A 21,630-nucleotide genomic window follows, 5' to 3' on the forward strand; every position below is an offset into this window, starting at 1 on the left:
ATGAGAGACAGCATGAGGGGATAGTGATGCTGCAACGATAAACGGCACACTTGAGGGTATAGGTAACGGTTTACTGTAGAAACTACTCACAAGAGAGAAACGAGCAACCCTGATGAGTCGAGCAGTTTTCCCCCACCGAATTGGAAGCCGAGAAAAGGGGCGAGCGCTCTGCTGTCCCTTCTTTTATTCCTTCCTCCGCACACGCCCCTAGCCCTGCCCAAAAGTGGGCCTGGCTAGTGGCATAGTTCCACCGCCCTGTCTCTAGTCATGCCTAAAGTGGGTGTGGTTAGCGGCACAGTTCAGCCCTTTCATTACCACATCCGTATGCGTCCTTAGAGCGCCACATGGCTAATGGTGGAGTCCTGTTTCCTCCTACAGGATAGCTGTCTAGGGCCAATTCAAATCAAATGTTCTGCTCAGGGGCACAGGAGATGGAGCTATTCAACTCAAGAGCTCAGCTGGGGCCATGTGGTCACTCTGAAGTGCCAAGTTGCTATCCTAGGCATTCAACACTGTTCCTGGGAGCCCCCTGATTCCCATTAGCATCCTAGTGACTGAAGATATTTCTCCACACCTGGGAAGTCCCCATACAGCATTCCCTATGCCCCACTCCTACCCCCACAGCCTTAGGCACAGGGGGACGCCAGTCATGAGGGTCCCATCCCAGTCTGCAGTCAGCTCTCCATTGTGATCCTCTTCTCTGAACCCTGACCCCCCAGGTGGAGGAAACATGGGGGAGATCCATGGGACAGGGTTACCTAAGACCGTTTCCAGGAGGCTGGAAGTCCTGTTCTCTCTCTCTCTCTCTCTCTCTCTCTCTCTCTCTCTCTCTCTCTCTCTCTCTCTCTCTCTCTCTCTCTCACACACACACACACACACACACTCACACACGTTCATACATGCACATGGCACTCATATGCACAGGCAGGCTAGACAGAACCAATCCTAGAGCTCACTGGCTCCAAAACCAGCTTTCTGAGGAATGCATAAACTTGATTTAATACTGGTTTTGACATATGGGATTCCAGGTGCTGAAGCCCTGAAATACCTTGGAATGTGCTAGAACAAAGTATAAGGCACCCTGTCTTGACCCACCCTCGCCCACACTCATCTGGCTGGCAGTCATTGAATAAGACCTTGGATTTCCAGTAGCTTCTTCCAGAGGGTCTGAGGTGTCAGTTCCAGTCAGGAGCAGGCCTGCAGCTCCAACATTCATCCAGTGTCCAGGTGGCGTCTTAGGACGAGGCTAGCCCAGAAGTGGAGGTGGCTGAGGACAGCCCCTGACAGCCATGTTCTTAGCTGACGTGTCACTTCAGAGGTTGGGGATGTAAAATGCAGACATTCCATACATTCTGACAGATGAAGACCCTACGCTGGGCCCATCAGAGAGACCTCAGAGAGCCATCTTAGGATACCAAGAAAAAACTGGTGAATGCAGCTTCCTAGTTTCTCTGGATTCTGTGAGATGAGAAGAAATGGCCAAGTAGCAGCACCCTCATCCCAGCTCTCAGCTCCTCAAAAACCATGGACCAGCCATGGTGGAGCAGAGGGTAAGCGCTGCTTGGAATGTATGCCTTGGTTTCCCCACACTGGCTCCAAACATCCCACACTAAGAACTTCCTTGAAGGCGGACAGGACGGAATAGAAGGTAATGGTGTCTGGAGATAAGCATGCTCCTCCATACAGTGACTTCTAATGGCTCAGCTGTGATCTTGTCTCTTAACATATCAGGGCAGCCAAGAAGTTCCGTGATGAGCACAGAATCAATTAGTAATGTCTGCATGTGGCACTATGTTGAATTCTACTAATGCTGCAATTGATTGGTGGTGTCCACAATGATCAGGGGTAGTCCCCATCTGTCATCTACAATGCTAGGTGACTTTCGCCAGAACCAGAAAGGGAAGTTCTCAGGACCTTAAAAATTACCTCTTGGATGATCGTTCCCTATTTTGCCCTTTTCTGAGGATGTTAATATTGGTTATAGTAAAAAAAAAAGTCATTTGTCTAAAGTAGAAATACAGTACTGAATTAATTTCTTCTCCACAGAGATGACTAAATGTTTTCTTCCTTGCTGGAGACTCAAAAGGTGGTCTGGCTGTCACTGAAAGGGACCTTAGACCCTTAAAGAATTCCATCCAGGAAAAGGCAGGCAGACCTTGGCACTATGCTCTGGGTTAGACTTCACAGTTCACTTCCCATGATGTTTTGATCCCAAAGTCTAAATGACCCATGGAGTCTGGGTCACCTCATTTAGACACCTTGGTCTGCAGGGTGCTGGGCAGGTAGAGGTACCTCCAGATGGCATAGTAGTGGGTACCAGCACCAAATGCCACAAAGAGGTGCCAGATGGCATGGGCAAAGGGAATCCTCCCATCGCTCTTGAAGAACACCATGCCCAAGCAGTAGAAGACCCCTCCTGTCATCAGCTCCCAGATGCCCTCGGTGTTGGGCTGTTGGAAGAAAAGGATTGGACACAAGTTATTCCCTGCCACCCAAACAAAAGGAATTACAAGTGATGAACAAGCCCAGAGTCCCCTAGGAAATCTCAACACTCTGGCATCGAAATTTCCCACATTAATTTTCCAGATCTGCAATTGGTTGATGATGGTGAACACAAACCTCCTAGGTCCAGCAATTGGGAGAAGGCAATTGCAGCAGGGTTAGAAATCCAAGGTCATGCCAGGCTACACAAGGCTGTGCCTCAACAAAGCAAAACCAAAAAAAAAAAAAAAAAAGGAATGCAAGCTAAATACTGAGACCCGAAAAGGAAAGGGGGTGGTGGCTGGCGACGGAGATGTGGCTGAATAGTAGAGTACTGGCCACAACCCCTCACATACTCCCCTGCAGGTGAGCCTAGAGCTGACTTTGGTGGACTCCAGTAGGGGTAATGTTTACATCTTCTCAGGGGAAGGAATTTAGTAATGGGGAGAAAAGGGGTTCTCTCTCTCTCTCTCTCTCTCTCTCTCTCTCTCTGTGTGTGTGTGTGTGTGTGTGTGTGTGTGTTGATGTGTGGTATGTTTGCATGCACATAGAGGTCAGAAATCCACTTTGGGCATTGCTCCTCAGGACACCATCCACCTTGTGTTTTGGTTTTGTTTTTTTGTTTTTGTTTTTGTTTTTCGAGACAGGGTTTCTCTGTATTGTTTTGGAGGCTGTCCTGGAACTGGCTCTGTAGACCAGGCTGGCCTCAAACTCACAGAGATCCGCCTGCCTCTGCCTCCCAAGTGCTGGGATTAAAGGCGTGCGCCACCAATGCCCGGCTGGGTTTTGTTTTTGTTTTTTGTTTTGTTTTGTTTTGTTTTGTTTTGAGACAGGGTTTCTCTATGTAGCCCTGGCTGTCCTGGAACTCACTTTGTACACCACGCTAGCCTCAAACTTGCAGATCTGCCTGCCTCTGCCTCTCGAATGCTGGGATTAAAGCATATGCCACCAACGCCTGGCCATCCATCTTGTTTTTATGAGACAGGATTTCTCACTAGTCTGAAGCTCACCAGTAAGGCTACAATAGCTGGCCAGCAAGCTCAGAAATCCTTCCCAGTGCTGGGCTTACAAGCGCATGCATCATGCCCAGCTTTTTTTTAAAGATTAATTTTTATTTTTACAAGTTATTTATACATACATACATACATACATACATACATACATACATACATACATAAGCCATATGCGTGTGGGTGCCCAAGGAGGCCTGAAGAGGGCACTAGATCCCCTAAGCTGGAGTTACAGGTGTTTGTGGGCCACCTAATGTGGCTTGTGGCCTTCATCTGTATAACACACAGGGTCTAATCATCTTTAGGTCAGTCGGATTCTACCATCCTGTCTTTCTACAACTTGAACAGTCATTAAACAAAGTCTCTTGGAGACTGAGCAGGTGGTACCTGCTTGCAACCCTAGCACTCAGTAGGCAGAGGAAGAAAGGGTTCAAGGCCAGCCTGAGCTACAGAGCAGGCCTCCGTCTCAGGTAAATAGCATGGATCAAAACAGAAAAAAAGAATTGGACATGAGAATGTTATTCAGCTTTGAAAAAGCTGCATTACATAATGAGTTTGATGCTGGTCTGGGTTACAGAAGGCCCTCTCCCCCCCCCCCAAAAAAACCCCTCAGAGATCTTAAATCACCCATGTGGTGCTTGGTTTAACTGCCAACTCAACAGTCTAGAATTGCCTGAGAAGAAGAGAGCCACAGGGAAATGTCTAGATCAGGTTGTTGGGTGGGTGTGTCTGTAGGAGGTTGGCTTGATGATTATAACAGACGGGTGAAGACTCAACCTAAAAGTGGGCAGCACAATTCTCTGGATTTGAGTCCTGGGCTGTCTGACAGTAGAGGCGGTAAGCTGAACAGGAGACACGCATTCATTTCTGTCTGCTCTTGATTATAAATCTCACTAGTTGCTTCAAGTTCCTGCCTTGGCTTCCCCTCAAGGATGAACTGGAACATGGGATTGTGATCCAAATGAGCCCTTTCTTTTCTAAACTGCTTTCATTTTTAGTTTTGTGTGTGTATATGGGAGGGGGTACATGCACCATTTGTGTACAATGAGTATGGAGGCCAGAAGAGGGCATCAGATCTCCTGGATTGGAGCTATAGGTGTTTGTAAGCCACCTGATGTGGGTGCTGGGAACCAACTCAGGTTCTCTGCAAGAGCAGCCAGTGCTCTTAACCACCAAGCCATCTCTCCAGTCCAGCCCTCTAAGTTGCTTTTTGTCACAGAGACAAAAGTGAATCTAAAGCATTTAGGGTGTTATTGTGAATATCTCTAAGGCATTTCAAAACACACACACACACACACACACACACACACACGCACGCACGCACGCACGCACGCACACACAAACGTATTCCCCAGTCCTCAAGAGTATTGGTTCTGAATATTAACCACACGGTAGTCAAAACACCCAGTGTTTCTTAGCAGCACCATGTGCCAGGCACCATGGTCAGTGTCTAGTCCCCTTCATGGAGACCCAACCTCACACTTAGGCACAAGGAATGCCTCAGCTCCCAGGTGAGATCGCCATGTTCTCTTTAGGCAAGATCACAGGCCCACTCAGTCTCTGTTTCCCCTGCTGACAGAGGAGAGGACTTGACTGACAGTCTCGAGAGGCAGGTCCGGCTCACACATGAGTTCCCTCGCTGCGGGCAAATGGGACTTACCATAGAGAGGATGACCAGGGCGGGGAAAAAGCCCATCACCACATAGCAGAGCAGCTCCACAAGTTTGTACCTGGGGAGACAGATCATGTGGCCTCAGGACAAGCTTCCAAGGAGGGACAGAGCACACAACTTCCTGATGTTGAAGACCAGCACAATGAGAAGAGACTCTCTCTGTGTGGAACTCTTTGGCTTGTATGCTGCCCAGCAACATCAACAGGTAATGGGAGTCATGTGACCTTGAGAAAATCATATGATAAGCCCCCTTTCTTCTCTGAGCCTATTTCTGAGCTTCTAAAGCTTACACTGTAGGCAAAACATGGGTTGCAAGTTTAGGCATAGCACATGCGTATCGCCAATGTGTGGTCTATGGCAGACATCCTAGTTAATCCCAGCATCCTCTCCCACAGGACCCAAGCAGCCATTCTCAATTATGCTGAATTGTTAGATGAGCCGAACCCTATGGCATTCTGGGTTGTTTGTCTCCTGGAGGACCTGTGGGCTCTGTGGTTGCAGGACTTTGTTATGTTCTGTTGTTCCCTGGCTTCTCTCTCCTCCACACTTATTGACTATCATTCCAATCCCATAGCAGGGAAAAAAAGTTTTCCAGGTACATGATCTCTTAAAGGCTTTTCCCATTATCTGATAATACAGTTTAGGGAAGGCAGGTAGTGACAGTGGCCTAGTTCACTGAATGGCTCAAGTAACCTATGATGTCATAAAAAGAATCAGGAGAGTATAGTGTGCTGGACCGATGGCTCAGCAGTTAGAGCATGTGTAGTTCAAATCTCAGCACCCACAATGGGCAGCTCACGGCCACCTACAGCTCCACTAGGGAAGTTGACACCCTCTTCTGGCCTCCTTGGGAATCCACACACAAGTGTACATATACATGCTCACAGACACACATAAATGAAGCACAATTTTTTGATGTGTGTGTGTTTGTGAGTGTGCAGATGCACATATGTGTGAGGTGTGAGCACATAGTGTGGAAGTCAAAAAGCAGCATCCAGTGTCATTCCTCAGGTGCTGTCCACCTTGAGAAAGGGTGGTCCTCACTGATGTGGACCTTGCCAAGTAGGGTTGAGGTCTGGGCCTTAAGCCCCAGGCATCCTCTCGTTTCTGCTTCCTCAGCAGCAGGATGATGGGTACACTACTGTGCCCAGATATTAAAGCGTGTTCTGGGGATCAAATTCAACACTTCATGCTTGAACAACAGGAACTTCGCCAACAGAGTCATCTCCATGACACCCACTATGATTTTTTCTTTTTTTGGAAAACACTCAGGGTCCGGTGAGATGGTTTCATTGGCAAGGAGTTTTCTGTACAAGCATGAGGATCTATATCCCTACACCCACATAAAAGCCAGGCATGATCACACACATCTATAACCTCATTTCTGAGGGGGAGAAGACATGACGATCTCTAGGGCTCACTGGCCAGCATTAAACTCTGGCCTACACACACACACACACACACACACACACACACACACACACACACACACACACTGCTTTAGACATGTCCCTCTGGGTCATGGAGCCTGATACACAACCATGAGCCTCAAAGGGTAGGATGTAAGCAAGGCCTTTTCCTCACATTTTGGGGGTCATCCTGGGGGCTCACCTGCTTGAGGTTGCTGAGAGGTAGTGCTGGAGAATGAAGGGATACCTCACCAATCTGAGATCCCCCAGCCCTGACTTACCGTTCATGGAAGAAAAAGACATAGATAGTACCAACGGAGGCCATGACCCAGACCAGCCAGCGCATGTGGGAGGCCCAGGGGCCCAGCTCCCGAAGGTTCAGCCTGGGAGAGAGAAAGCCAATGGCAGAGCCTCAGGGGGCCACCAAGGCCAAGCACAGGCCAGTCTGTCACAGGAAGCTGACCCCAGAGCAGCCCAGTCCCCAATGGCTACCCAGGCAGGACAAGGACTCTTACCATAGAGGGGCAGAATGTTGTACAAACTGAATTGGCAATGTTGGAATGGTGGTACATGCCTGTCATCCCAGCACTCAGGAGGCTGAGGCAGGAGTGTCACCAGTCCCAGGCCAATATGAGCTACACACATGACAAAAGACCCAGACAAAAGCTCTCCTCACAGGTAGGAGTCAGTAAAGTGCCAGTCACTCAAGGGTGAGAACACGAGTTCAAGTCCCCACAACCCACATAACTCCCAGTGATGGGGAGGCAGAGACAGGAGGATCCCTGTGGTTCAGTCAGCCATCAGCCTAGCTGAATAGTGGTGACAGGCTCAATAAGGAACCTGTCTCAAAACATAAGGTGGAGATCAAACAAGAGAGATGTCTGACCTTCTTCACGTGATCCCTGTTCTTCACGTGAGTGTATGTACACACGTTCACAAGAATATGTATATACATATACACATACATATACACCACACACACACACACACACACACGTATACCCCTTTTATAATATACATACTTTCCATTGGTTCTTTCTCTAAGGAACCCTAATGTACACTGCCATGTCCAACTCTTGTAATTATACAATATTTTGAGTACATTTGAATTTTTAACATTTATTCTGTTTGTGTGTGTGTGTGTGTGTGTGTGTGTGTGTGTGTGTGTGTGTGTGCTCATGTGCCATTGCGCATGTGTGGAGGTCAGAGGACAATTGCTTCTCTTCTGCTATGTGGCTTCCAGGGCAAGAACTCTGATTTGTCTGCAGAAGTCAGGGCTGTCCGCAGGCACATTGTTTTTTAAGTCTGCTAAGTCATTTTGGTTTTTTGGATTTTTGTTTGTTTGTTTGTTTGAGACAGGGTCTTTCTAGGTAACTCTGGCTGTCCTAGAACTCATTCAGTAGATGAGGCTGGCATCGAACTCAGAGATCTGCCTGCTTCTGCCTCCTGAGTGCTGGGGTTAAAGACATGAGCTCCTGCTCCAGACTGAGTTATCTTAAAGGCCCTGATCACAGTCATTTTAAAAATAGGCAGATAAACTGATTCAACATAGTTAAACCCCATAAGCTATTAGTAGATGTCAGAGCAGGGAGATCAGTCAAGAATAGCTTGAGTTTGGACAGTTACAAGTATTTGCTGTGCCACAGATGGTGGCAACACCTTTAATCCCAACATTGGTGAGGCAGACATAGATGGAATCCAGCCTGGTCTACATAGAGAGTTACAGGCCATCCATGGCTACCTAGTGGGACCCATCTTCAGAGGTGGAGGGAGGAGAGACAGAGTCAGAGAGATTTGCTGTTCTCGGAGAGAACCTAGGTTCAATTCCAAGCACCCACATTAGCCACCTGTAACTCCAGTTCCAAGGAACCTGACACTTTCTTCTGGCCTCCACAGGTCCCTGTAATCATGTGGTACACATCCACACAATGTCTCACACAGACATATATGCAACCATGTATGTATGTCTGTAAACAAATGTACATGTGGGTACAGCATAACATGTTGAAAAGAACAAGGCTGAAAATCAGGAGATGAGAAAGAACTGAGTGCAGGTGATGAGTTATGAAAGAGGAGAGAAAGCTGATATGTTTCCTGGTTCTAATTCTGTCATAGATTTTTTTTTGTTTTGGGCAATGGATACATGCATAAAAGTATATTTGGGCTGGGCGGTGGTGGCGCACGCCTTTAATCCCAGCACTCGGGAGGCAGAGGCAGGCGGATCTCTGTGAGTTCGAGGCCGGGCTGGACCGATAGCCTCCGAAACAATACAGAGAAACCCTGTCTCGTAAAAACCAAAAAAAAAAAAGTATATTTGATAATTAAAGTATGAACTCCAAATGAAGCACCCCAGCTTCCATTCCAAGATGGCTACTCTAACTGTCCAAGTCATTGACATATATAGACTTAGGATATAGCTAATTCTGACATGAGATTTTATTTTTGCAAGTTTTCATAATAAAGCTTATAAAATTTAAAATGCAAATAAATATTTTAAAAAAGAATAGTAGGGCCGGAGAGATGACTCAGCAATTAAGTACTGTCTACCCTTCCAGAGGCTGTGAGTTCAGTTCCCAGCACCCACATGGTGGCTTACAGCTGCCTGTGACTCTAGTTCCAGGGATCTGACACACTAATAGACATGTGAGGGTTCCATGCAGGCAAAATACCAATGCACATAAAATAAAAATAAATAATTTTTAAAAAGAATAACAGATGTGGTAGTTAGCGCTAACTATCAACTTCATGAGTTCTTAGAATCACCTAAAAAGGAGGACCTCCGGGGACAGCTGTGAGTAGTGACTTTAATTATGCTCAACGATGTAGGGAGACCCATTCAGTATGGGTGGCACTAGTTTTCTTCAAGTTCCTGCCATGAAGGGCTGTACTCCTGAGCCACCAGCTAAAATAAATGCTTCTCCCTTAAGTTGTTTCAGCGGGGTGTCTTATCACAGTCTGAGCCGGGACAAGACAGCGAGATCATACACTTTGCACACAAGATGGGTTACATGTAGAAGCAGAGAGAAAACTGAGCCCCTTCCCAAGCAGTTTAGAAAAGACAATAAGGTGCTAAGAGCAGGGATCTGGTGGCGCATGCCTTTACTCCCAGCACTGGGCAGGCAGAGGCAGGCAGATCTCTGTGAGCTCAAGGCCAACCTGATCTACAAAGCTACACAGAGAAATCCTGTCTGGAAAACAAAACAAAACAAAACAAAAAAATAAGGGGCAGAGGATGAAGATCCCTTAACTCTTCTGTGGAATTAATTCTTAGATGAGAAAGTCTTTACATTTTTTTTTTATTATGTGAGGTGTGCACTTGCATGCAGGTGCCAGTGGAGGCCAGGAGAGGGCGCCAGAGTCCTTAGAACTGGAGTTAGAGGTGGTTGTGAGCTGTCCAGCATTGATGTTGAACTCTAGTTCTTTGCGAGAGTAGCAAGTGCTCTCAGCCAAGAGGGGGAAATTAAGACAGAGCGGGAGGGGGGAGCCCCCTGCTCAGTATCTAGTTGTTATCACAGAAGACAGAGGCAGGTGGATCTCGGCGAGTTCAAGGCCAGCCTGGTCTACAGCACAAGTTCCAATACAGCCAGGGCTGTTACACCAAGAAACCCTGTCTTGGGGGGAAAAAAAAGACCTTAAGTAGCTGAGCATGCTGGCACAAACCTGTAGTCCCAGCTGCTGGAGAAGACTGAAGTCAGAGGATCTATTCGCAGAAGTTCCTGACCAGCAAAGGCTACATAGCAAGACACCATCTCAGAAAAAGTGTGGGAGGGAGAATGTTTCCTAGCACCTGTGGAAGAAAGCCTGAGCTCTACCCACATCGCAGTAGCTCTCTGCTTTCTGTGTGGGAGAAATGTGGTCATCCAAATTCCTGATATTGTCTCAAGGAACAAGGTGAAGAATGATGGAGGATGATTCCAGACATTGACACACATAAAATGCATCACACACATGTATACCACATGCACACCAAACACACACATTCACACACGAAAAGGAAAATAGGCAGGAGGTAAAACTAGATATTGGGGTTTTATTTTGTTTTTGAGACAGAGGCTCACTATATGACCAGGGCTGGCCTCAAACTCTTCCTCAGCCTCCCAAAGTCTGGGGTTGCAAGTACATGCCACACACTTGTCTAAACACACACTTTATAATGTGCAATATACATGCAAAACATAGAGGGGAAGTATGACTCCGTGATAGTGAACCAGTTTGATTCCCAGCACCACAAGGAAAAAAAGATAAAAAATGTCTTAAAAATGAGTAATTTTTAAAAAACAGGATCTCACTAAGTAGCCCTGCTGACCTCAGATTCACCAAGATCTACCTGCCTCTGCCTCCCAAGTAAAGGCATGTGCCACTACACCCAGTAATAAGTAATGCTTTTAACACACACATAAACCAGACACCATGGTACACACTTGTAATCTCAGCACTGGAAAAGTGGAGGCAGAAAGATCAGGAATCCAAGGCCAGCCGCAGCTAAATAGAGAGTTTAAGGCTAGCCTGGATAACCTGAGACTCTCTCTCTCTCTCTCTCTCTCTCTCTCTCTCTCTCTCTCTCTCTCTCTCTCTCTCTCTCTCACACACACACACACACACACACACACACACACACACACACACACGAAGAAAGACAAAAAACAAAACCCAAAGCACATGCTTATCTGTATATATGTGCAAGTGTGTCTACACATCTATACAGCCATTGACATCTATTTATATCTGTAAATATATGTTAAAATATTTAATGTATACACAAGTATTTGCATGCACAGAAACATACACATTTGCTCTTTTTTGCCTACACCAACCCTTGTTGTTGTAACAAGACACTGGTAATCAGTAGGTATTTCTTGGCACAAGAGTAAGGACGAGCATGTCTTCTCACCTACTCCCCCATCTGTGTGGTCACCGATCACCCACCCAAAGGTAGGCAGAATTCGAGCAGGAGAAAGGAAGCAGAGGAGGGTACTGGCACTCACCAAGGAGCATAGGAGGCCGCGATGAAGAAGTAAATGACCATGCGGTCGATCATGTGCAGGCAGTGTTCGACCATCCTAGGGCAGGTAGAGAAGGTGACAGGTCATAGCCTCTGTGTAGCAGGGAAGGGTAGGGGCACCCACAGCACTGCCTAGGGACAGCCTTGCCTTCCCCAGTGGGAGAAACTGAGAGACAGAAATGCTCACCCCATCCTGTAGACTCCCCCCTCCAGCCTCAGTCTCTCCACCTGCAAGGGACCAGAGCAACAGTTTTCCAGGTTGCCTGCCATTCTGGGGGTTTATGGAGGTGCCTCAGGACTCCCATTATGGTGAATGCTGGCACACCTCTGACTATGGGTGTGTGTGTAGAATGTACGTCCATGCGCCCTTCCATGGGATTGGCTGGGGGTACCTGAGATGGCTCTTCTTCCAGGAGACTGTGTGGAAAATGGTGGATACCACAAAGAGGCCACAGAGGCCAAGGCCGTAGATCCAGGCAGATATGGTCTCCCAATCATCGTCAGACAGGAAGTAGAGGTTGGAGCTGCCAAGGATACTGGGGATGATCCAGAACTAGAGCGAGAGAAGACAGAACAGGGCCAGCCTTTCTAAAAATAGATGTATTTCCTAAAGATGTGTTCTGTCTTTAATTCTGCATATGTGTGTAGGGTAGGGTGGGAGTTATGCACATGAATGCAGGAGTTGGCAAAAGCCAGAAGAGGACCTTGGATCCCCAGGAGCTGGACTTTCAGATGGTTTTAGGATTTCGGGCTGTCTTAAACATGGTCTTAAGCAGCACCCATGTCTGGTTGCTGGGAAACAAAGTCAGGTCCTCTGCGAGAGCAGCGCATGTTCTAAACTGCTGAACATCTCTCCATCCCCACAGACCAACATTTTGTGCGTGGGATTGGGGGAGTATGTGATGTGGAGGACAGAAGGCTTTTTATGTCTTATTATGGCACTGAGTTGCACTTTCTTGCACGTGCATGTGAAGGTCAAAGGTCACCCTCAGGCATCATTCCTCGGGCACCGTTCACCCGCTTGTTTATCTGTTTGAAATATTTTTGTTAATTTTGTGTGCACATGTGCATGGGTGTGTGTGAGAGCCAGGGTGCACCACTGGACATCATAGATAGGCATTCTCTCCTGCCCTGTAGGCCTTGGGGATTGAACTCAGGTTCTCATGCTCATGTAGAAAGCATTTTACTGAGCCATCGTCACAGGGCCAGACTTTTGAACAGTGCCCAGGGGAGTACAGAGCCCCAAAATCTTTGCACTGACTCCCCCTTTCTCTAGATCATGCTGCCCAATACCTAGACAATACAATTCCCACCGAGCACATGAAGGCTAACAGTGCCATTAAGAGAAGTGGGAATGGGTTCTATTTTCATTTTTCAAAAACTTTACCTGACACATAAGACATAAAAACTGTACCTATTGGGGGCTGATGAGACAGTTCAGTGGTTAAGAGCTCTGGTTGTTCTTCCAGAGGACCCAGGTTCAATTCCCAGCACCCGTACAGTAGCTCACAATTGTCTGGCCTCTGTGGACATCAAGCAATCACACAGTGAACACACACACATCTAGGCAAAATACCCATAGACACAAAGTTACAATTACAAATTGAAACTACCCATACTGTGTTGAGCAGATGGCTCAATGGGTAAGGCACTTGTCATGCAAGTGTGAAGAGCTGAGTTCAGATCCTGAGAATCCAAATAAAGCCAGACATGGTTGTTGGGAGCTGGGCCAATTCAAGACTTTCCTGAGGCCCCAATGTATGGAGAAGGAACATAGTTCCCTGTCTAAATCCACGAACATGCTTGGTAGAGCCAGTAATGGCCTAGGGGCTGAGTCTTGGGGGAGCTGCAACTTCAGATCCTGGGAATCTAACTCTTCCCCAATAATGGCTGTTCTTATCAGTCCCAAGGCCACCACGTTCTCAGTCTGTGACACACTTGAGATATCCTGTGTCTGTTTTGTGCAACATTGCTTGATTAGCTTCTTGCTGACTTTGTCCCATTTACCCCAGGGAAATAGTATATAAAATGTGGTGACGGCACATGCCTTTAATTTGAAAAACAGAGGCAGGTAGATCTCTGAGTTTGAGGCCAGCCTGGTCTACAGAATGAATTTCCAGGACAGTCAGAGCTACACAAAGAAACTCTGTCTTGGGAAAAGAAAAAGAAAGAGAGGCAGGCAAGGAGGGAGGCAGGGAGGGAGGGAAGAAGGCAGGAAGGGAGGAAGGGAGAAAAAGAGAAAGAGAGGAAAGGAGGAAGGGAGGAAGGAAGGGAGGGAGAAAGAGAGAGAGGAAGGGAGGAAGGGAGGGAGGGAGGGAGGGAGGGAGGGAGGGAGGGAGGGAGGGAGGGAGGGAGGGAGGAGGCAAGCTCATGCAGACCTGGTCTCAGCATTCTGTCTTCTTTATTTTCTCATCCCTTGTCCTCCTCAACACCTCGCTGCTTTGTTTTTTGTTTTTGTTTGTTTTGTTTTGTTGTTCTCGAGACAGGGGTTCCCTGTGCAACTTTGGAGGCTGTCCTGGAACTAGCTCTTGTAGACCAGGCTGGTCTCAAACTCACAGAGATCCGCCTGCCTCTGCCTCCCGAGTGCTGGGATTAAAGGCGTGTGCCACCACCACCCGGCCCACCTTGCTGCTTTGAATTCTTATTCCTGTGGCTTGGGTCACACAGTAACGCATGTTTATAATCCTAGCATTTCTGCAGTGAGATAAAAGAATTCCCAGAAACCCATGGTCCAGCTAACCTGGCCTACACCTGTGCAACAGAGACCATCTCAAACAAGGTGGCAGGTGAGAAATGACACGTGAAATTGTCTTTTGCCCTCCACACCTGCATCATGGCACACGTGTGCTCACACTCTCACATACAAACAGGTGCACACATGTCACACACTCAAAGATATTTTAAAAGTTGTACATGTTAATGTGATACCATGACATTTCAGTTTGAGACAGACTCTCATAGCAGGCAGGCTGGTCTCAAAGTCAAAACTATCTCCTGCCTCGGACTCTCAAAGGGTAGAGTCACAGGTCTGTGCCACCACACTAGGCTCCTTGCGGAGTTTTATCATCATCATCATCATTTAAGTATTCATATTTAATTATGTTTGTGGAGTGATGCATTGAGTGCAGGTGCTAATGGAGGCCAGAAGAGAGCGTTAGAATCCCTGAGGATGGAGTTACAGGCTGTTGTGAGCTGTCTGCTATGGGTGCAGGGAACAGAACTCAGGTCAAAGGCAGCTATCTCTGAAAACACTTATCATTGCTTTAGGATAAAAACTTGCAAATCCTTCTAGGTGTGTTTGTTTGCTTGTTTGCAGTGCTAGAGGTGGTTCCCAGGGCCCCCTCATACTGTGGAAGGACTCTACCAACTGAGCTACATCCCCAACCCTCTTTCAAGCTTTTTGAAATATACAGTTCCATAGTTGTGTTGTAGAAGGCTTCTGTATAATTCCCACAGCCCTGGGTTCCATCCCCTCCACCACACAAAGCAGTCATGGTAGGAAGAACCAAATTCAAGTTCATCCTTAGCTTCATAGTGAGTTTAAGACTAGCCTGGGTTACCTGAGACGCCATTTAAGAGGAGACAGAGCAGGGGGAGAGGTATGCCACTCAAGACCTGGTTTTAAAGAATGAACCCCTGAAATCCTTTACCTTTACAAATCTGTGACCTACCTCCCCCAAACCTTCCATCTTTTCCTCATGAGAGTACCGGAACTGTCCAACAGCTGAGTGATGGATAGGTCATTCTAGTGTGGCTAAAGTCGTGGAATAATCTTTTTGTACACTGTGAAGATGTGTCATTCTGAGTGGTTTAACAAAAAGCTGAATGGCCATTAGTTAGGCAGGAGGTTTAGGTGGGATGGCCAGACACAGAGGATGCTGGGAAAAAGGGCAGAGTCACCTGCAGATGCAGAGGGAGCAAGACATGCTGGAGGACAGGTAAAAGCCTCAAGCTGGGTGACAACATGTAGATAGATAGAAATGGGTCAATAATTTAAGTTGTAAGAGCTAGTTAGTAACAAGCCTAAGATACTGGCCAAGCTCTTATAATCAGTAATAAGTCTCCATGTCACCATTAGGGAGCTGGCTGGCAGAACAGAAAAAGCCAACCACAGTTCTCTAGTCCATTGTGCTTCCTTTAAAACCACACTGTTGGGGTCCTGAGAGATTCGAGGAACAGGTCACATGGGGTGGTTTGAGAAGGACTGAGGAGATGTCTCCATCAGCAAAGTGTTTGATATGCAAGCATGAGGACCTGAGTTTGCATTCCAAGTACCCATGTCAAGAGCTGAGTCCCATGCTTGGAATCCTGGTTATTGGGAAGCAAAAACTGGCAGATTCCTGGGGACACTGGGTCAGTCAGTCTAGTTCCTGGGGTCATTGGGTCAGTCAGTCTAGTTCCTGGGGTCACTGGGTCAGTCAGCCTAGTTCCAGGTCCCAGTGAGAGAAAGCACCCAGAAAACAAGATGAATTCCACAACATGATTTCATGGAAGCCTGACTCCTAAGTTTGATCTCTGAGTGTCACACTGCAAGTGAAGAACTGACTCTGAAATTTGTCCTCTGACTCCCACATGTGCACACCCACACGCAAATAAAAAACAAATAATGTTAAAGAAACAAAAGCTGACTTAGCAGTTAAAAGTGATCAGTGATTTTTTAATGCAGCATCTCCTCCTCTGCCTTCAGAGTGCTGAGACTAAAGGTGTACACCATTGCATCCAGCTTTCAGTACTCTTTCCCAGCACCCACACTGAGCAGCTCATAACTGTTTAACTCCAACTCCAGGGGATCTGACGCCCTCTTCTGGCCTCTCTAGGCACTTGCACTCACCTGCACATACACACAGACAATATTACTAATTATGTAATAGATTGAGAAGAGTGCCTTCCTTACCCCCACCATGAAGGGTCCCCACGTCAGTACCCCATAAGTCAACTCACAGCATGGGTGGCACAGTTGGCTGCGTGTTCATACTCTGTGGGCTGGTACCTCTTGTGAGCTGGGACTCGGTCATTCATAAACCTGCAATGAGAGGCAGAAAAACTGGATGAGGAAGTCAGAGTCTAGATTCTCACCCACACAGCTTCCCTCTTTCTCTCTCTGTCTCTCTCTCTCTGTCTCTCTCTCTCTGTCTGTCTCTCTGTCTGTCTCTCTCTGTCTCTATCTCTGTCTCTGTCTCTCTCTGTGTCTCTGTCTCTGTCTCTGTCTCTCTGTCTCTCTCTCCATTTCTAAGTGCACGCATACACGCACATAGGCTGGTAGCCAACATCAAGTGTCTGCCTCAATCGCACTCCTCCCCTTTTCTTCCGGGCGGGGTCACTCACTGGACCCAGAAATTGCCGTTTCAGGGCTGGCTGGCCAGTGAGCCTCGGAGATCTGCCTGTCTCAGCCTTCCCCACACCTTCCTCACTGCAGGTCCTGTCATTATGTGTAACTGCCTTTTACATACGTTCTGAGATTTGAACTCATGCCCAGGGTAACGACCAGACATGCGGGGGCTGGAGAGTTAGCTCAGCAGTTACGCTCACTGGCTGTTCTTCTAAAGGACCCGGGTTCAATTCCCAGCACCCATATAGCAGCTCACAGCTGTCTATAGGTCCAGTTTAGAGGATCTGAGACATAAATATGCAGGCAAAACATCCATACACATAAAAAATTAAATTAAATTAAAAAAGAAAGAAAACCAGCATGCATCCAGTGCTTATGGTGCATGCCTATTATTACCCAAGCTATTTGGCAAACAGACGAGAGTCACAAGTTTGAGAGAGCCGGAGATATAAAGTGAGGCTGAGACTACCCCTGGGCAACTTAGTGGGGTCCTGACTCAAAGTACAAAGAGGTTTGGAGATATGGTTCAGTGGTAGAGCTCCTGCCTAGAATCCTCCAGTGAGGGGTTGGGGTGTGGTAGAGAATCTGCCTAGAATCCCCCAGTGAGGGACTGGGATGTGGCTCAGCATATGCAAGACCATAGGTTCAAGCTCCAGTACCACAAATAAAATATTGCAGAAGGCAAAGAACAATACAGAGAAGGATGTCATATGAGACAGTTGCAGGAAAAAGACGGCATCATGTCACAGAGGCAGAGATGTAAGCAACAAGTTTCTAAGCCACCAAAGATTTCAGAACCTAGAGGAGACCTCAGAACTAGAAAGGACAAGCTCACACCTTGATCCTGAAAGTCAGCCCTCCAAGAAGTATGGGAGAATTATGTGTGCCTAAGCACTGAGTATCGGCCACTCCATTCATTCCTGCAGGCAGGTGGCACTGGCTCATGTCTCAGCAGGCATGTTAATTAGCCCTACCAAAGCCCCCAAGAAGCAATGACAATTGATGCTGCCACCAGCTGGCCTGAAGCTGGGTAGATAACTGGCAAAGAGATCCACAGGTGGGCAAGCTCATCACCCTCTGCAGGGAGGAGGTCATTCACCTGTCACCAGGAGCCACCCTATCCTCTCCTGTGCCTTTAACTCCAGGCAAGCCACCCATGGTGCCAGCCATGTGGGTCCAGGGTGATGTCACTGTTGCCGTGGCGACCTGGGGCAGGCCATTATTTATTTATTTCTGTCTTCCACAAAACTCCCCTTGTCTCTCCTTTAGGCTGTAGCTATTGAATGGAGAGTGATGGGGGGGAGAGCTTGAAGGTGGGGGAGCATGCCTTGGCAAAGGCCCAAGAAACCATTCCCACCACCCTGAAGACCCATGTAGTTTTCTTTTAACTCCTTGTGACCCAGTGTTTTCCCTCAAAAAGCCCTAGACAGGCATTTTAAAGGGCAACAAATTCACCTTTTGTGTTCTAATTTGTGTACAATAAAAATGTCTCACTACTTTGAAACATGGTTTTAGGAGTTTGAAGGATTTTTTGATCATGGACTCACCATGACACTTAAATAATGCATGCCTGTAACCCCAGGTCATACTCACGACAGGATCTTAAGGGTAGCCCAGGTTACACAGGGAATTTAATGCTAACCTGAGCTACTCGAGTCCCTGGTTCAGAAAATCAGTAGAGACAGATCAAGACAAAGCACACTCTTAGGTGGAAGGGAGCCGTGCTTTGACTAGCAAACAGTCCATACAAATGAGCCAGAGGAACTTGGACCCTGCTGAAGGAAACCTTAGGCTGAGGGTGCAGCTCAGTGCTACTGCACTTGTCTAGATAACCCCAGTGAGGGGCTGGAGTGTGGCTCAGTGGTAGAGCACTGGCCTAGAATCCCCCAGGGAGGGGCTGGGGTGTTGTTTGACAGTAGACCACATGCCTAGTATGTACCAGGCCCTGGTTTCTATCCCCAACACTGAAAAATATCCTTATTAAAGATAATTTTGGTGATAATTCTCAACTCCTTGTCTCCTTTTCTCCATTACACAGTCTTTAAGTCAGGTTTTAACATTTAGTATAACACAATTGAGATTCACCTGTATTGTTCTATACAATACAGAGAGAGGAGAGAGAGAGAGAGAGAGAGAGAGAGAGAGAGAGAGAGAGAGAGAGAGAGAGAGAGAGAGAGAGCTTAAGGTGTCCATATGAAGGTTAGCAAACAACTTAACAGAGCTGGTTCCCTCCTTCCACCTTGTAGATGCCAGGACTGAAACTCAGGCAGCCATGCTTGGCATCAAGCTGCCTTCACCGATGAGCTATTTCATTGGCTCAGTGTATTGTTGTTGTTTTATGAAGTGTTTTATTTATTTATTTTGTGTGTGCACGTGCACATGAATACAGAGGTTGATGTCATGCCAAGTTTCTATGTAGGGTCTGAGGACTGAACTACAGTCCTCGCACGGACACTGGATGTGCCAAGTGGGCCATCTCCACAGCCCCTTTCCTTTTCATGTCTGTGTTTGTTTTGCAGGGTAGAGAAGGACCCCAAGGCCTTGTGCATGTCTAGATATGATGGTTAGTGTCAACTGGTGACCTGACAGAATCTGGAATCACCCGAGAGTCGGGCCTCCAGCAATATTTGTGGGCATTATCTTGACTTTATTAACTAAGGAGGGAAGATCCACTCACTGTGGGTGGTACCCATTCCCTGGATGGGATCCTAGACTGGGTAAATGGAGAAAGAGGCCATGCCTTTAGTCTCAGCCCTCCTGGAGGCAGGCACTTTTCAGGGAGTCAGGGGCCAGCCTGGACTACATAGAGAAGTTCAGGTCAATCAGATGTTCATAGTGAGAACCTGTCTCAAAAGAGGAATGGCCTGAGTGAGCATCAGATACAGTTGTCCCTTTCCATTCTCCTGATCATGGGTGCAGTGTGATCAGCTGCCCCTAGACCCTGCTGCTTTGACTTTCCTGTTTTGACAGACAGGGCCCTTGAACTTGAGCTGGAATAAATCCTTTCACCCTTATGTTGTCCTTGGCAGGAAATTTCATTACAGCAACAGGAGAAGAAGCCAAGATACCAGGCAAGTGCTCCCCTACAAGCCACTCGCCAGCCCCTTCCTCTTCTGTGATGAGAAATATTCCAATGGATGAATGGATGAATGTATCGGTGTTCCCTACAGAAGATTAGGGCAGTGTGTGTGTGTGTGTGTGTCTGTGTCTGTATCTGTGTGTGTGTGTTATCTGTGTGTGCATGTGTGTCTATCTGTCTGTGTGTGTCTATCTATGTGTGTGTGTGTCTGTGTTATCTGTGTGTGTGTGTCTGTGTGTCTGTGTTATCTGTGTGTGTATGTGTGTCTATCTGTCTGTGTGTGTCTATCTATGTGTGTGTGTCTGTCTGTCTGTCTATCTGTCTGTGTGTGTATGTGTGTCTATGTGTCTTTCTGTGTGTCTGTCTGAATGAGAGAGAGAGAGAGAGAGAGAGAGAGAGAGAGAGAGAGAGAGAGAGAGAGAGAGAGAGAGAGAGATGTGCTCATGTGGGTGCCCATGGAGGGCAGAGGTTGACACAGTCACTCTCCGCCTTCTTTTCTGAGATCTCAGGGTTTGTTGCTGAATCCAAAGCTCATCAGTTTGAATCCATTAGTTGCCAGTGAGGTCTAGGGATGCACCAGTCTCTGCCTCCCCAGGGCTGGGGTTACAGATGCCATGCCCGGCTTTTAACATGGGTGTTGGGCATCTGAACATGGGTCCTTGTGTTTGGGCAGCAGACACTTGACCTCCCAAGCCACCCTCCCCACAGCCCCAGAGCTTTGATATAAACAGAGAAACTAGATCATGTGTAGCTGTTTCAGAACCAAGCTGGCAATCAAAGAAGCGACTGCAAGACCGCAGGGAGCTGAGGTTGCTCATCCCAACACTGGGCAGGCAGCGGCAGCAGACTCAGTGGTTCAGGGTCAACCTTGGCCGCACAACACAGACCTTGTTTGAAACTAACAAACCGAAAAAGATAGCTAGAAATTTCCAGTGAGATAGCCAACACTCTGCGCAGGCCTTCGATAGGCAAAGTAAAGGCGGAGGCTGAGCACTTGTCCCCCGTCTCTGGAGAACAGACTTCCCATTCTGTGGCCAGCCTTGAAGCACCGATGGCCATGTGGCTGCAGCCCCTTGGCAGGCTCCCAGGCTGAGCCAGAATCCAAGGCCTACCACTGGCAAATGAGTGCGGAATGCTGAGTCCCCTCCCTGGCTAGCCAGTCTAGCTGACTCGCCGAGCTCCCGGGTCAGTGAGAGACAATCAGATAAAATAGGATGGGAGACAAGAAGGTAGATACCTGAAGTCAGTCTCAATCAGCACATGTGCACAAGCACAGTCACACTGCACACACATAGGCCAGTGTATACACACAGCGTTAAAAGGAGATGTGGCTAGAGAGGTGGCTCAGCAACTAAAGAATGAGAAGAAAGAAAGGACAGGAAAGAAAAGGAAAGGAAAGAAAAGAGGGTACCTCTCGGTGGGTCCTGCCAAGGTATGCCTCTAAGCAAACATGCTACCACAACAGAGTTAGTGCAGAGGCTTATTGGAGGAGGGGGAGGGGGAGTGAAAGAGCAAAAGGCCATGTTGGAGCAGGGACATGAGAGAGGCAGGCAGACAGACAGACAGAGAAACAGAGGAAGCAGGGAAGAGACAAGAGGAAGGAGAGAGGCAAGAGAGGAGAGAAGAAGCGAGAGAGCGAGCGGCGTGC

General features: G+C 47.5%; 1 protein-coding gene across 3 annotated transcripts in view; it reads right to left on the reverse strand.

Moving 5' to 3' along the window:
* Positions 1-976: 976 nt before the first annotated feature.
* Mmd2 (monocyte to macrophage differentiation associated 2) overlaps positions 977-21,630 on the reverse strand; it is a 39,850-nt gene continuing 19,196 nt past the window's right edge. Inside the window, exons 2-7 of one of the 3 annotated variants that reach the window (XM_040751278.1) lie at positions 16,516-16,597; positions 11,967-12,127; positions 11,558-11,632; positions 6,854-6,955; positions 5,152-5,221; positions 977-2,450 (exon numbers count right to left, since the gene is read on the reverse strand). In XM_040751278.1, coding sequence (XP_040607212.1) covers positions 2,247-2,450; positions 5,152-5,221; positions 6,854-6,955; positions 11,558-11,632; positions 11,967-12,127; positions 16,516-16,597 — 694 coding nt within the window. In that variant the 3' untranslated portion in view covers positions 977-2,246. Of the gene's footprint in view, positions 2,451-5,151; positions 5,388-6,853; positions 6,956-11,557; positions 11,633-11,966; positions 12,128-16,468; positions 16,598-21,630 lie in introns of those variants that run through there. The other 2 variants (XM_040751276.1, XM_040751277.1) reach the window with 2 other exon arrangements.

The sequence above is a fragment of the Mesocricetus auratus genome, unplaced genomic scaffold, assembly GCF_017639785.1.
Source record: "Mesocricetus auratus isolate SY011 unplaced genomic scaffold, BCM_Maur_2.0 Super-Scaffold_100008, whole genome shotgun sequence".
Classification (NCBI taxonomy): Eukaryota; Metazoa; Chordata; class Mammalia; order Rodentia; family Cricetidae; genus Mesocricetus; species Mesocricetus auratus.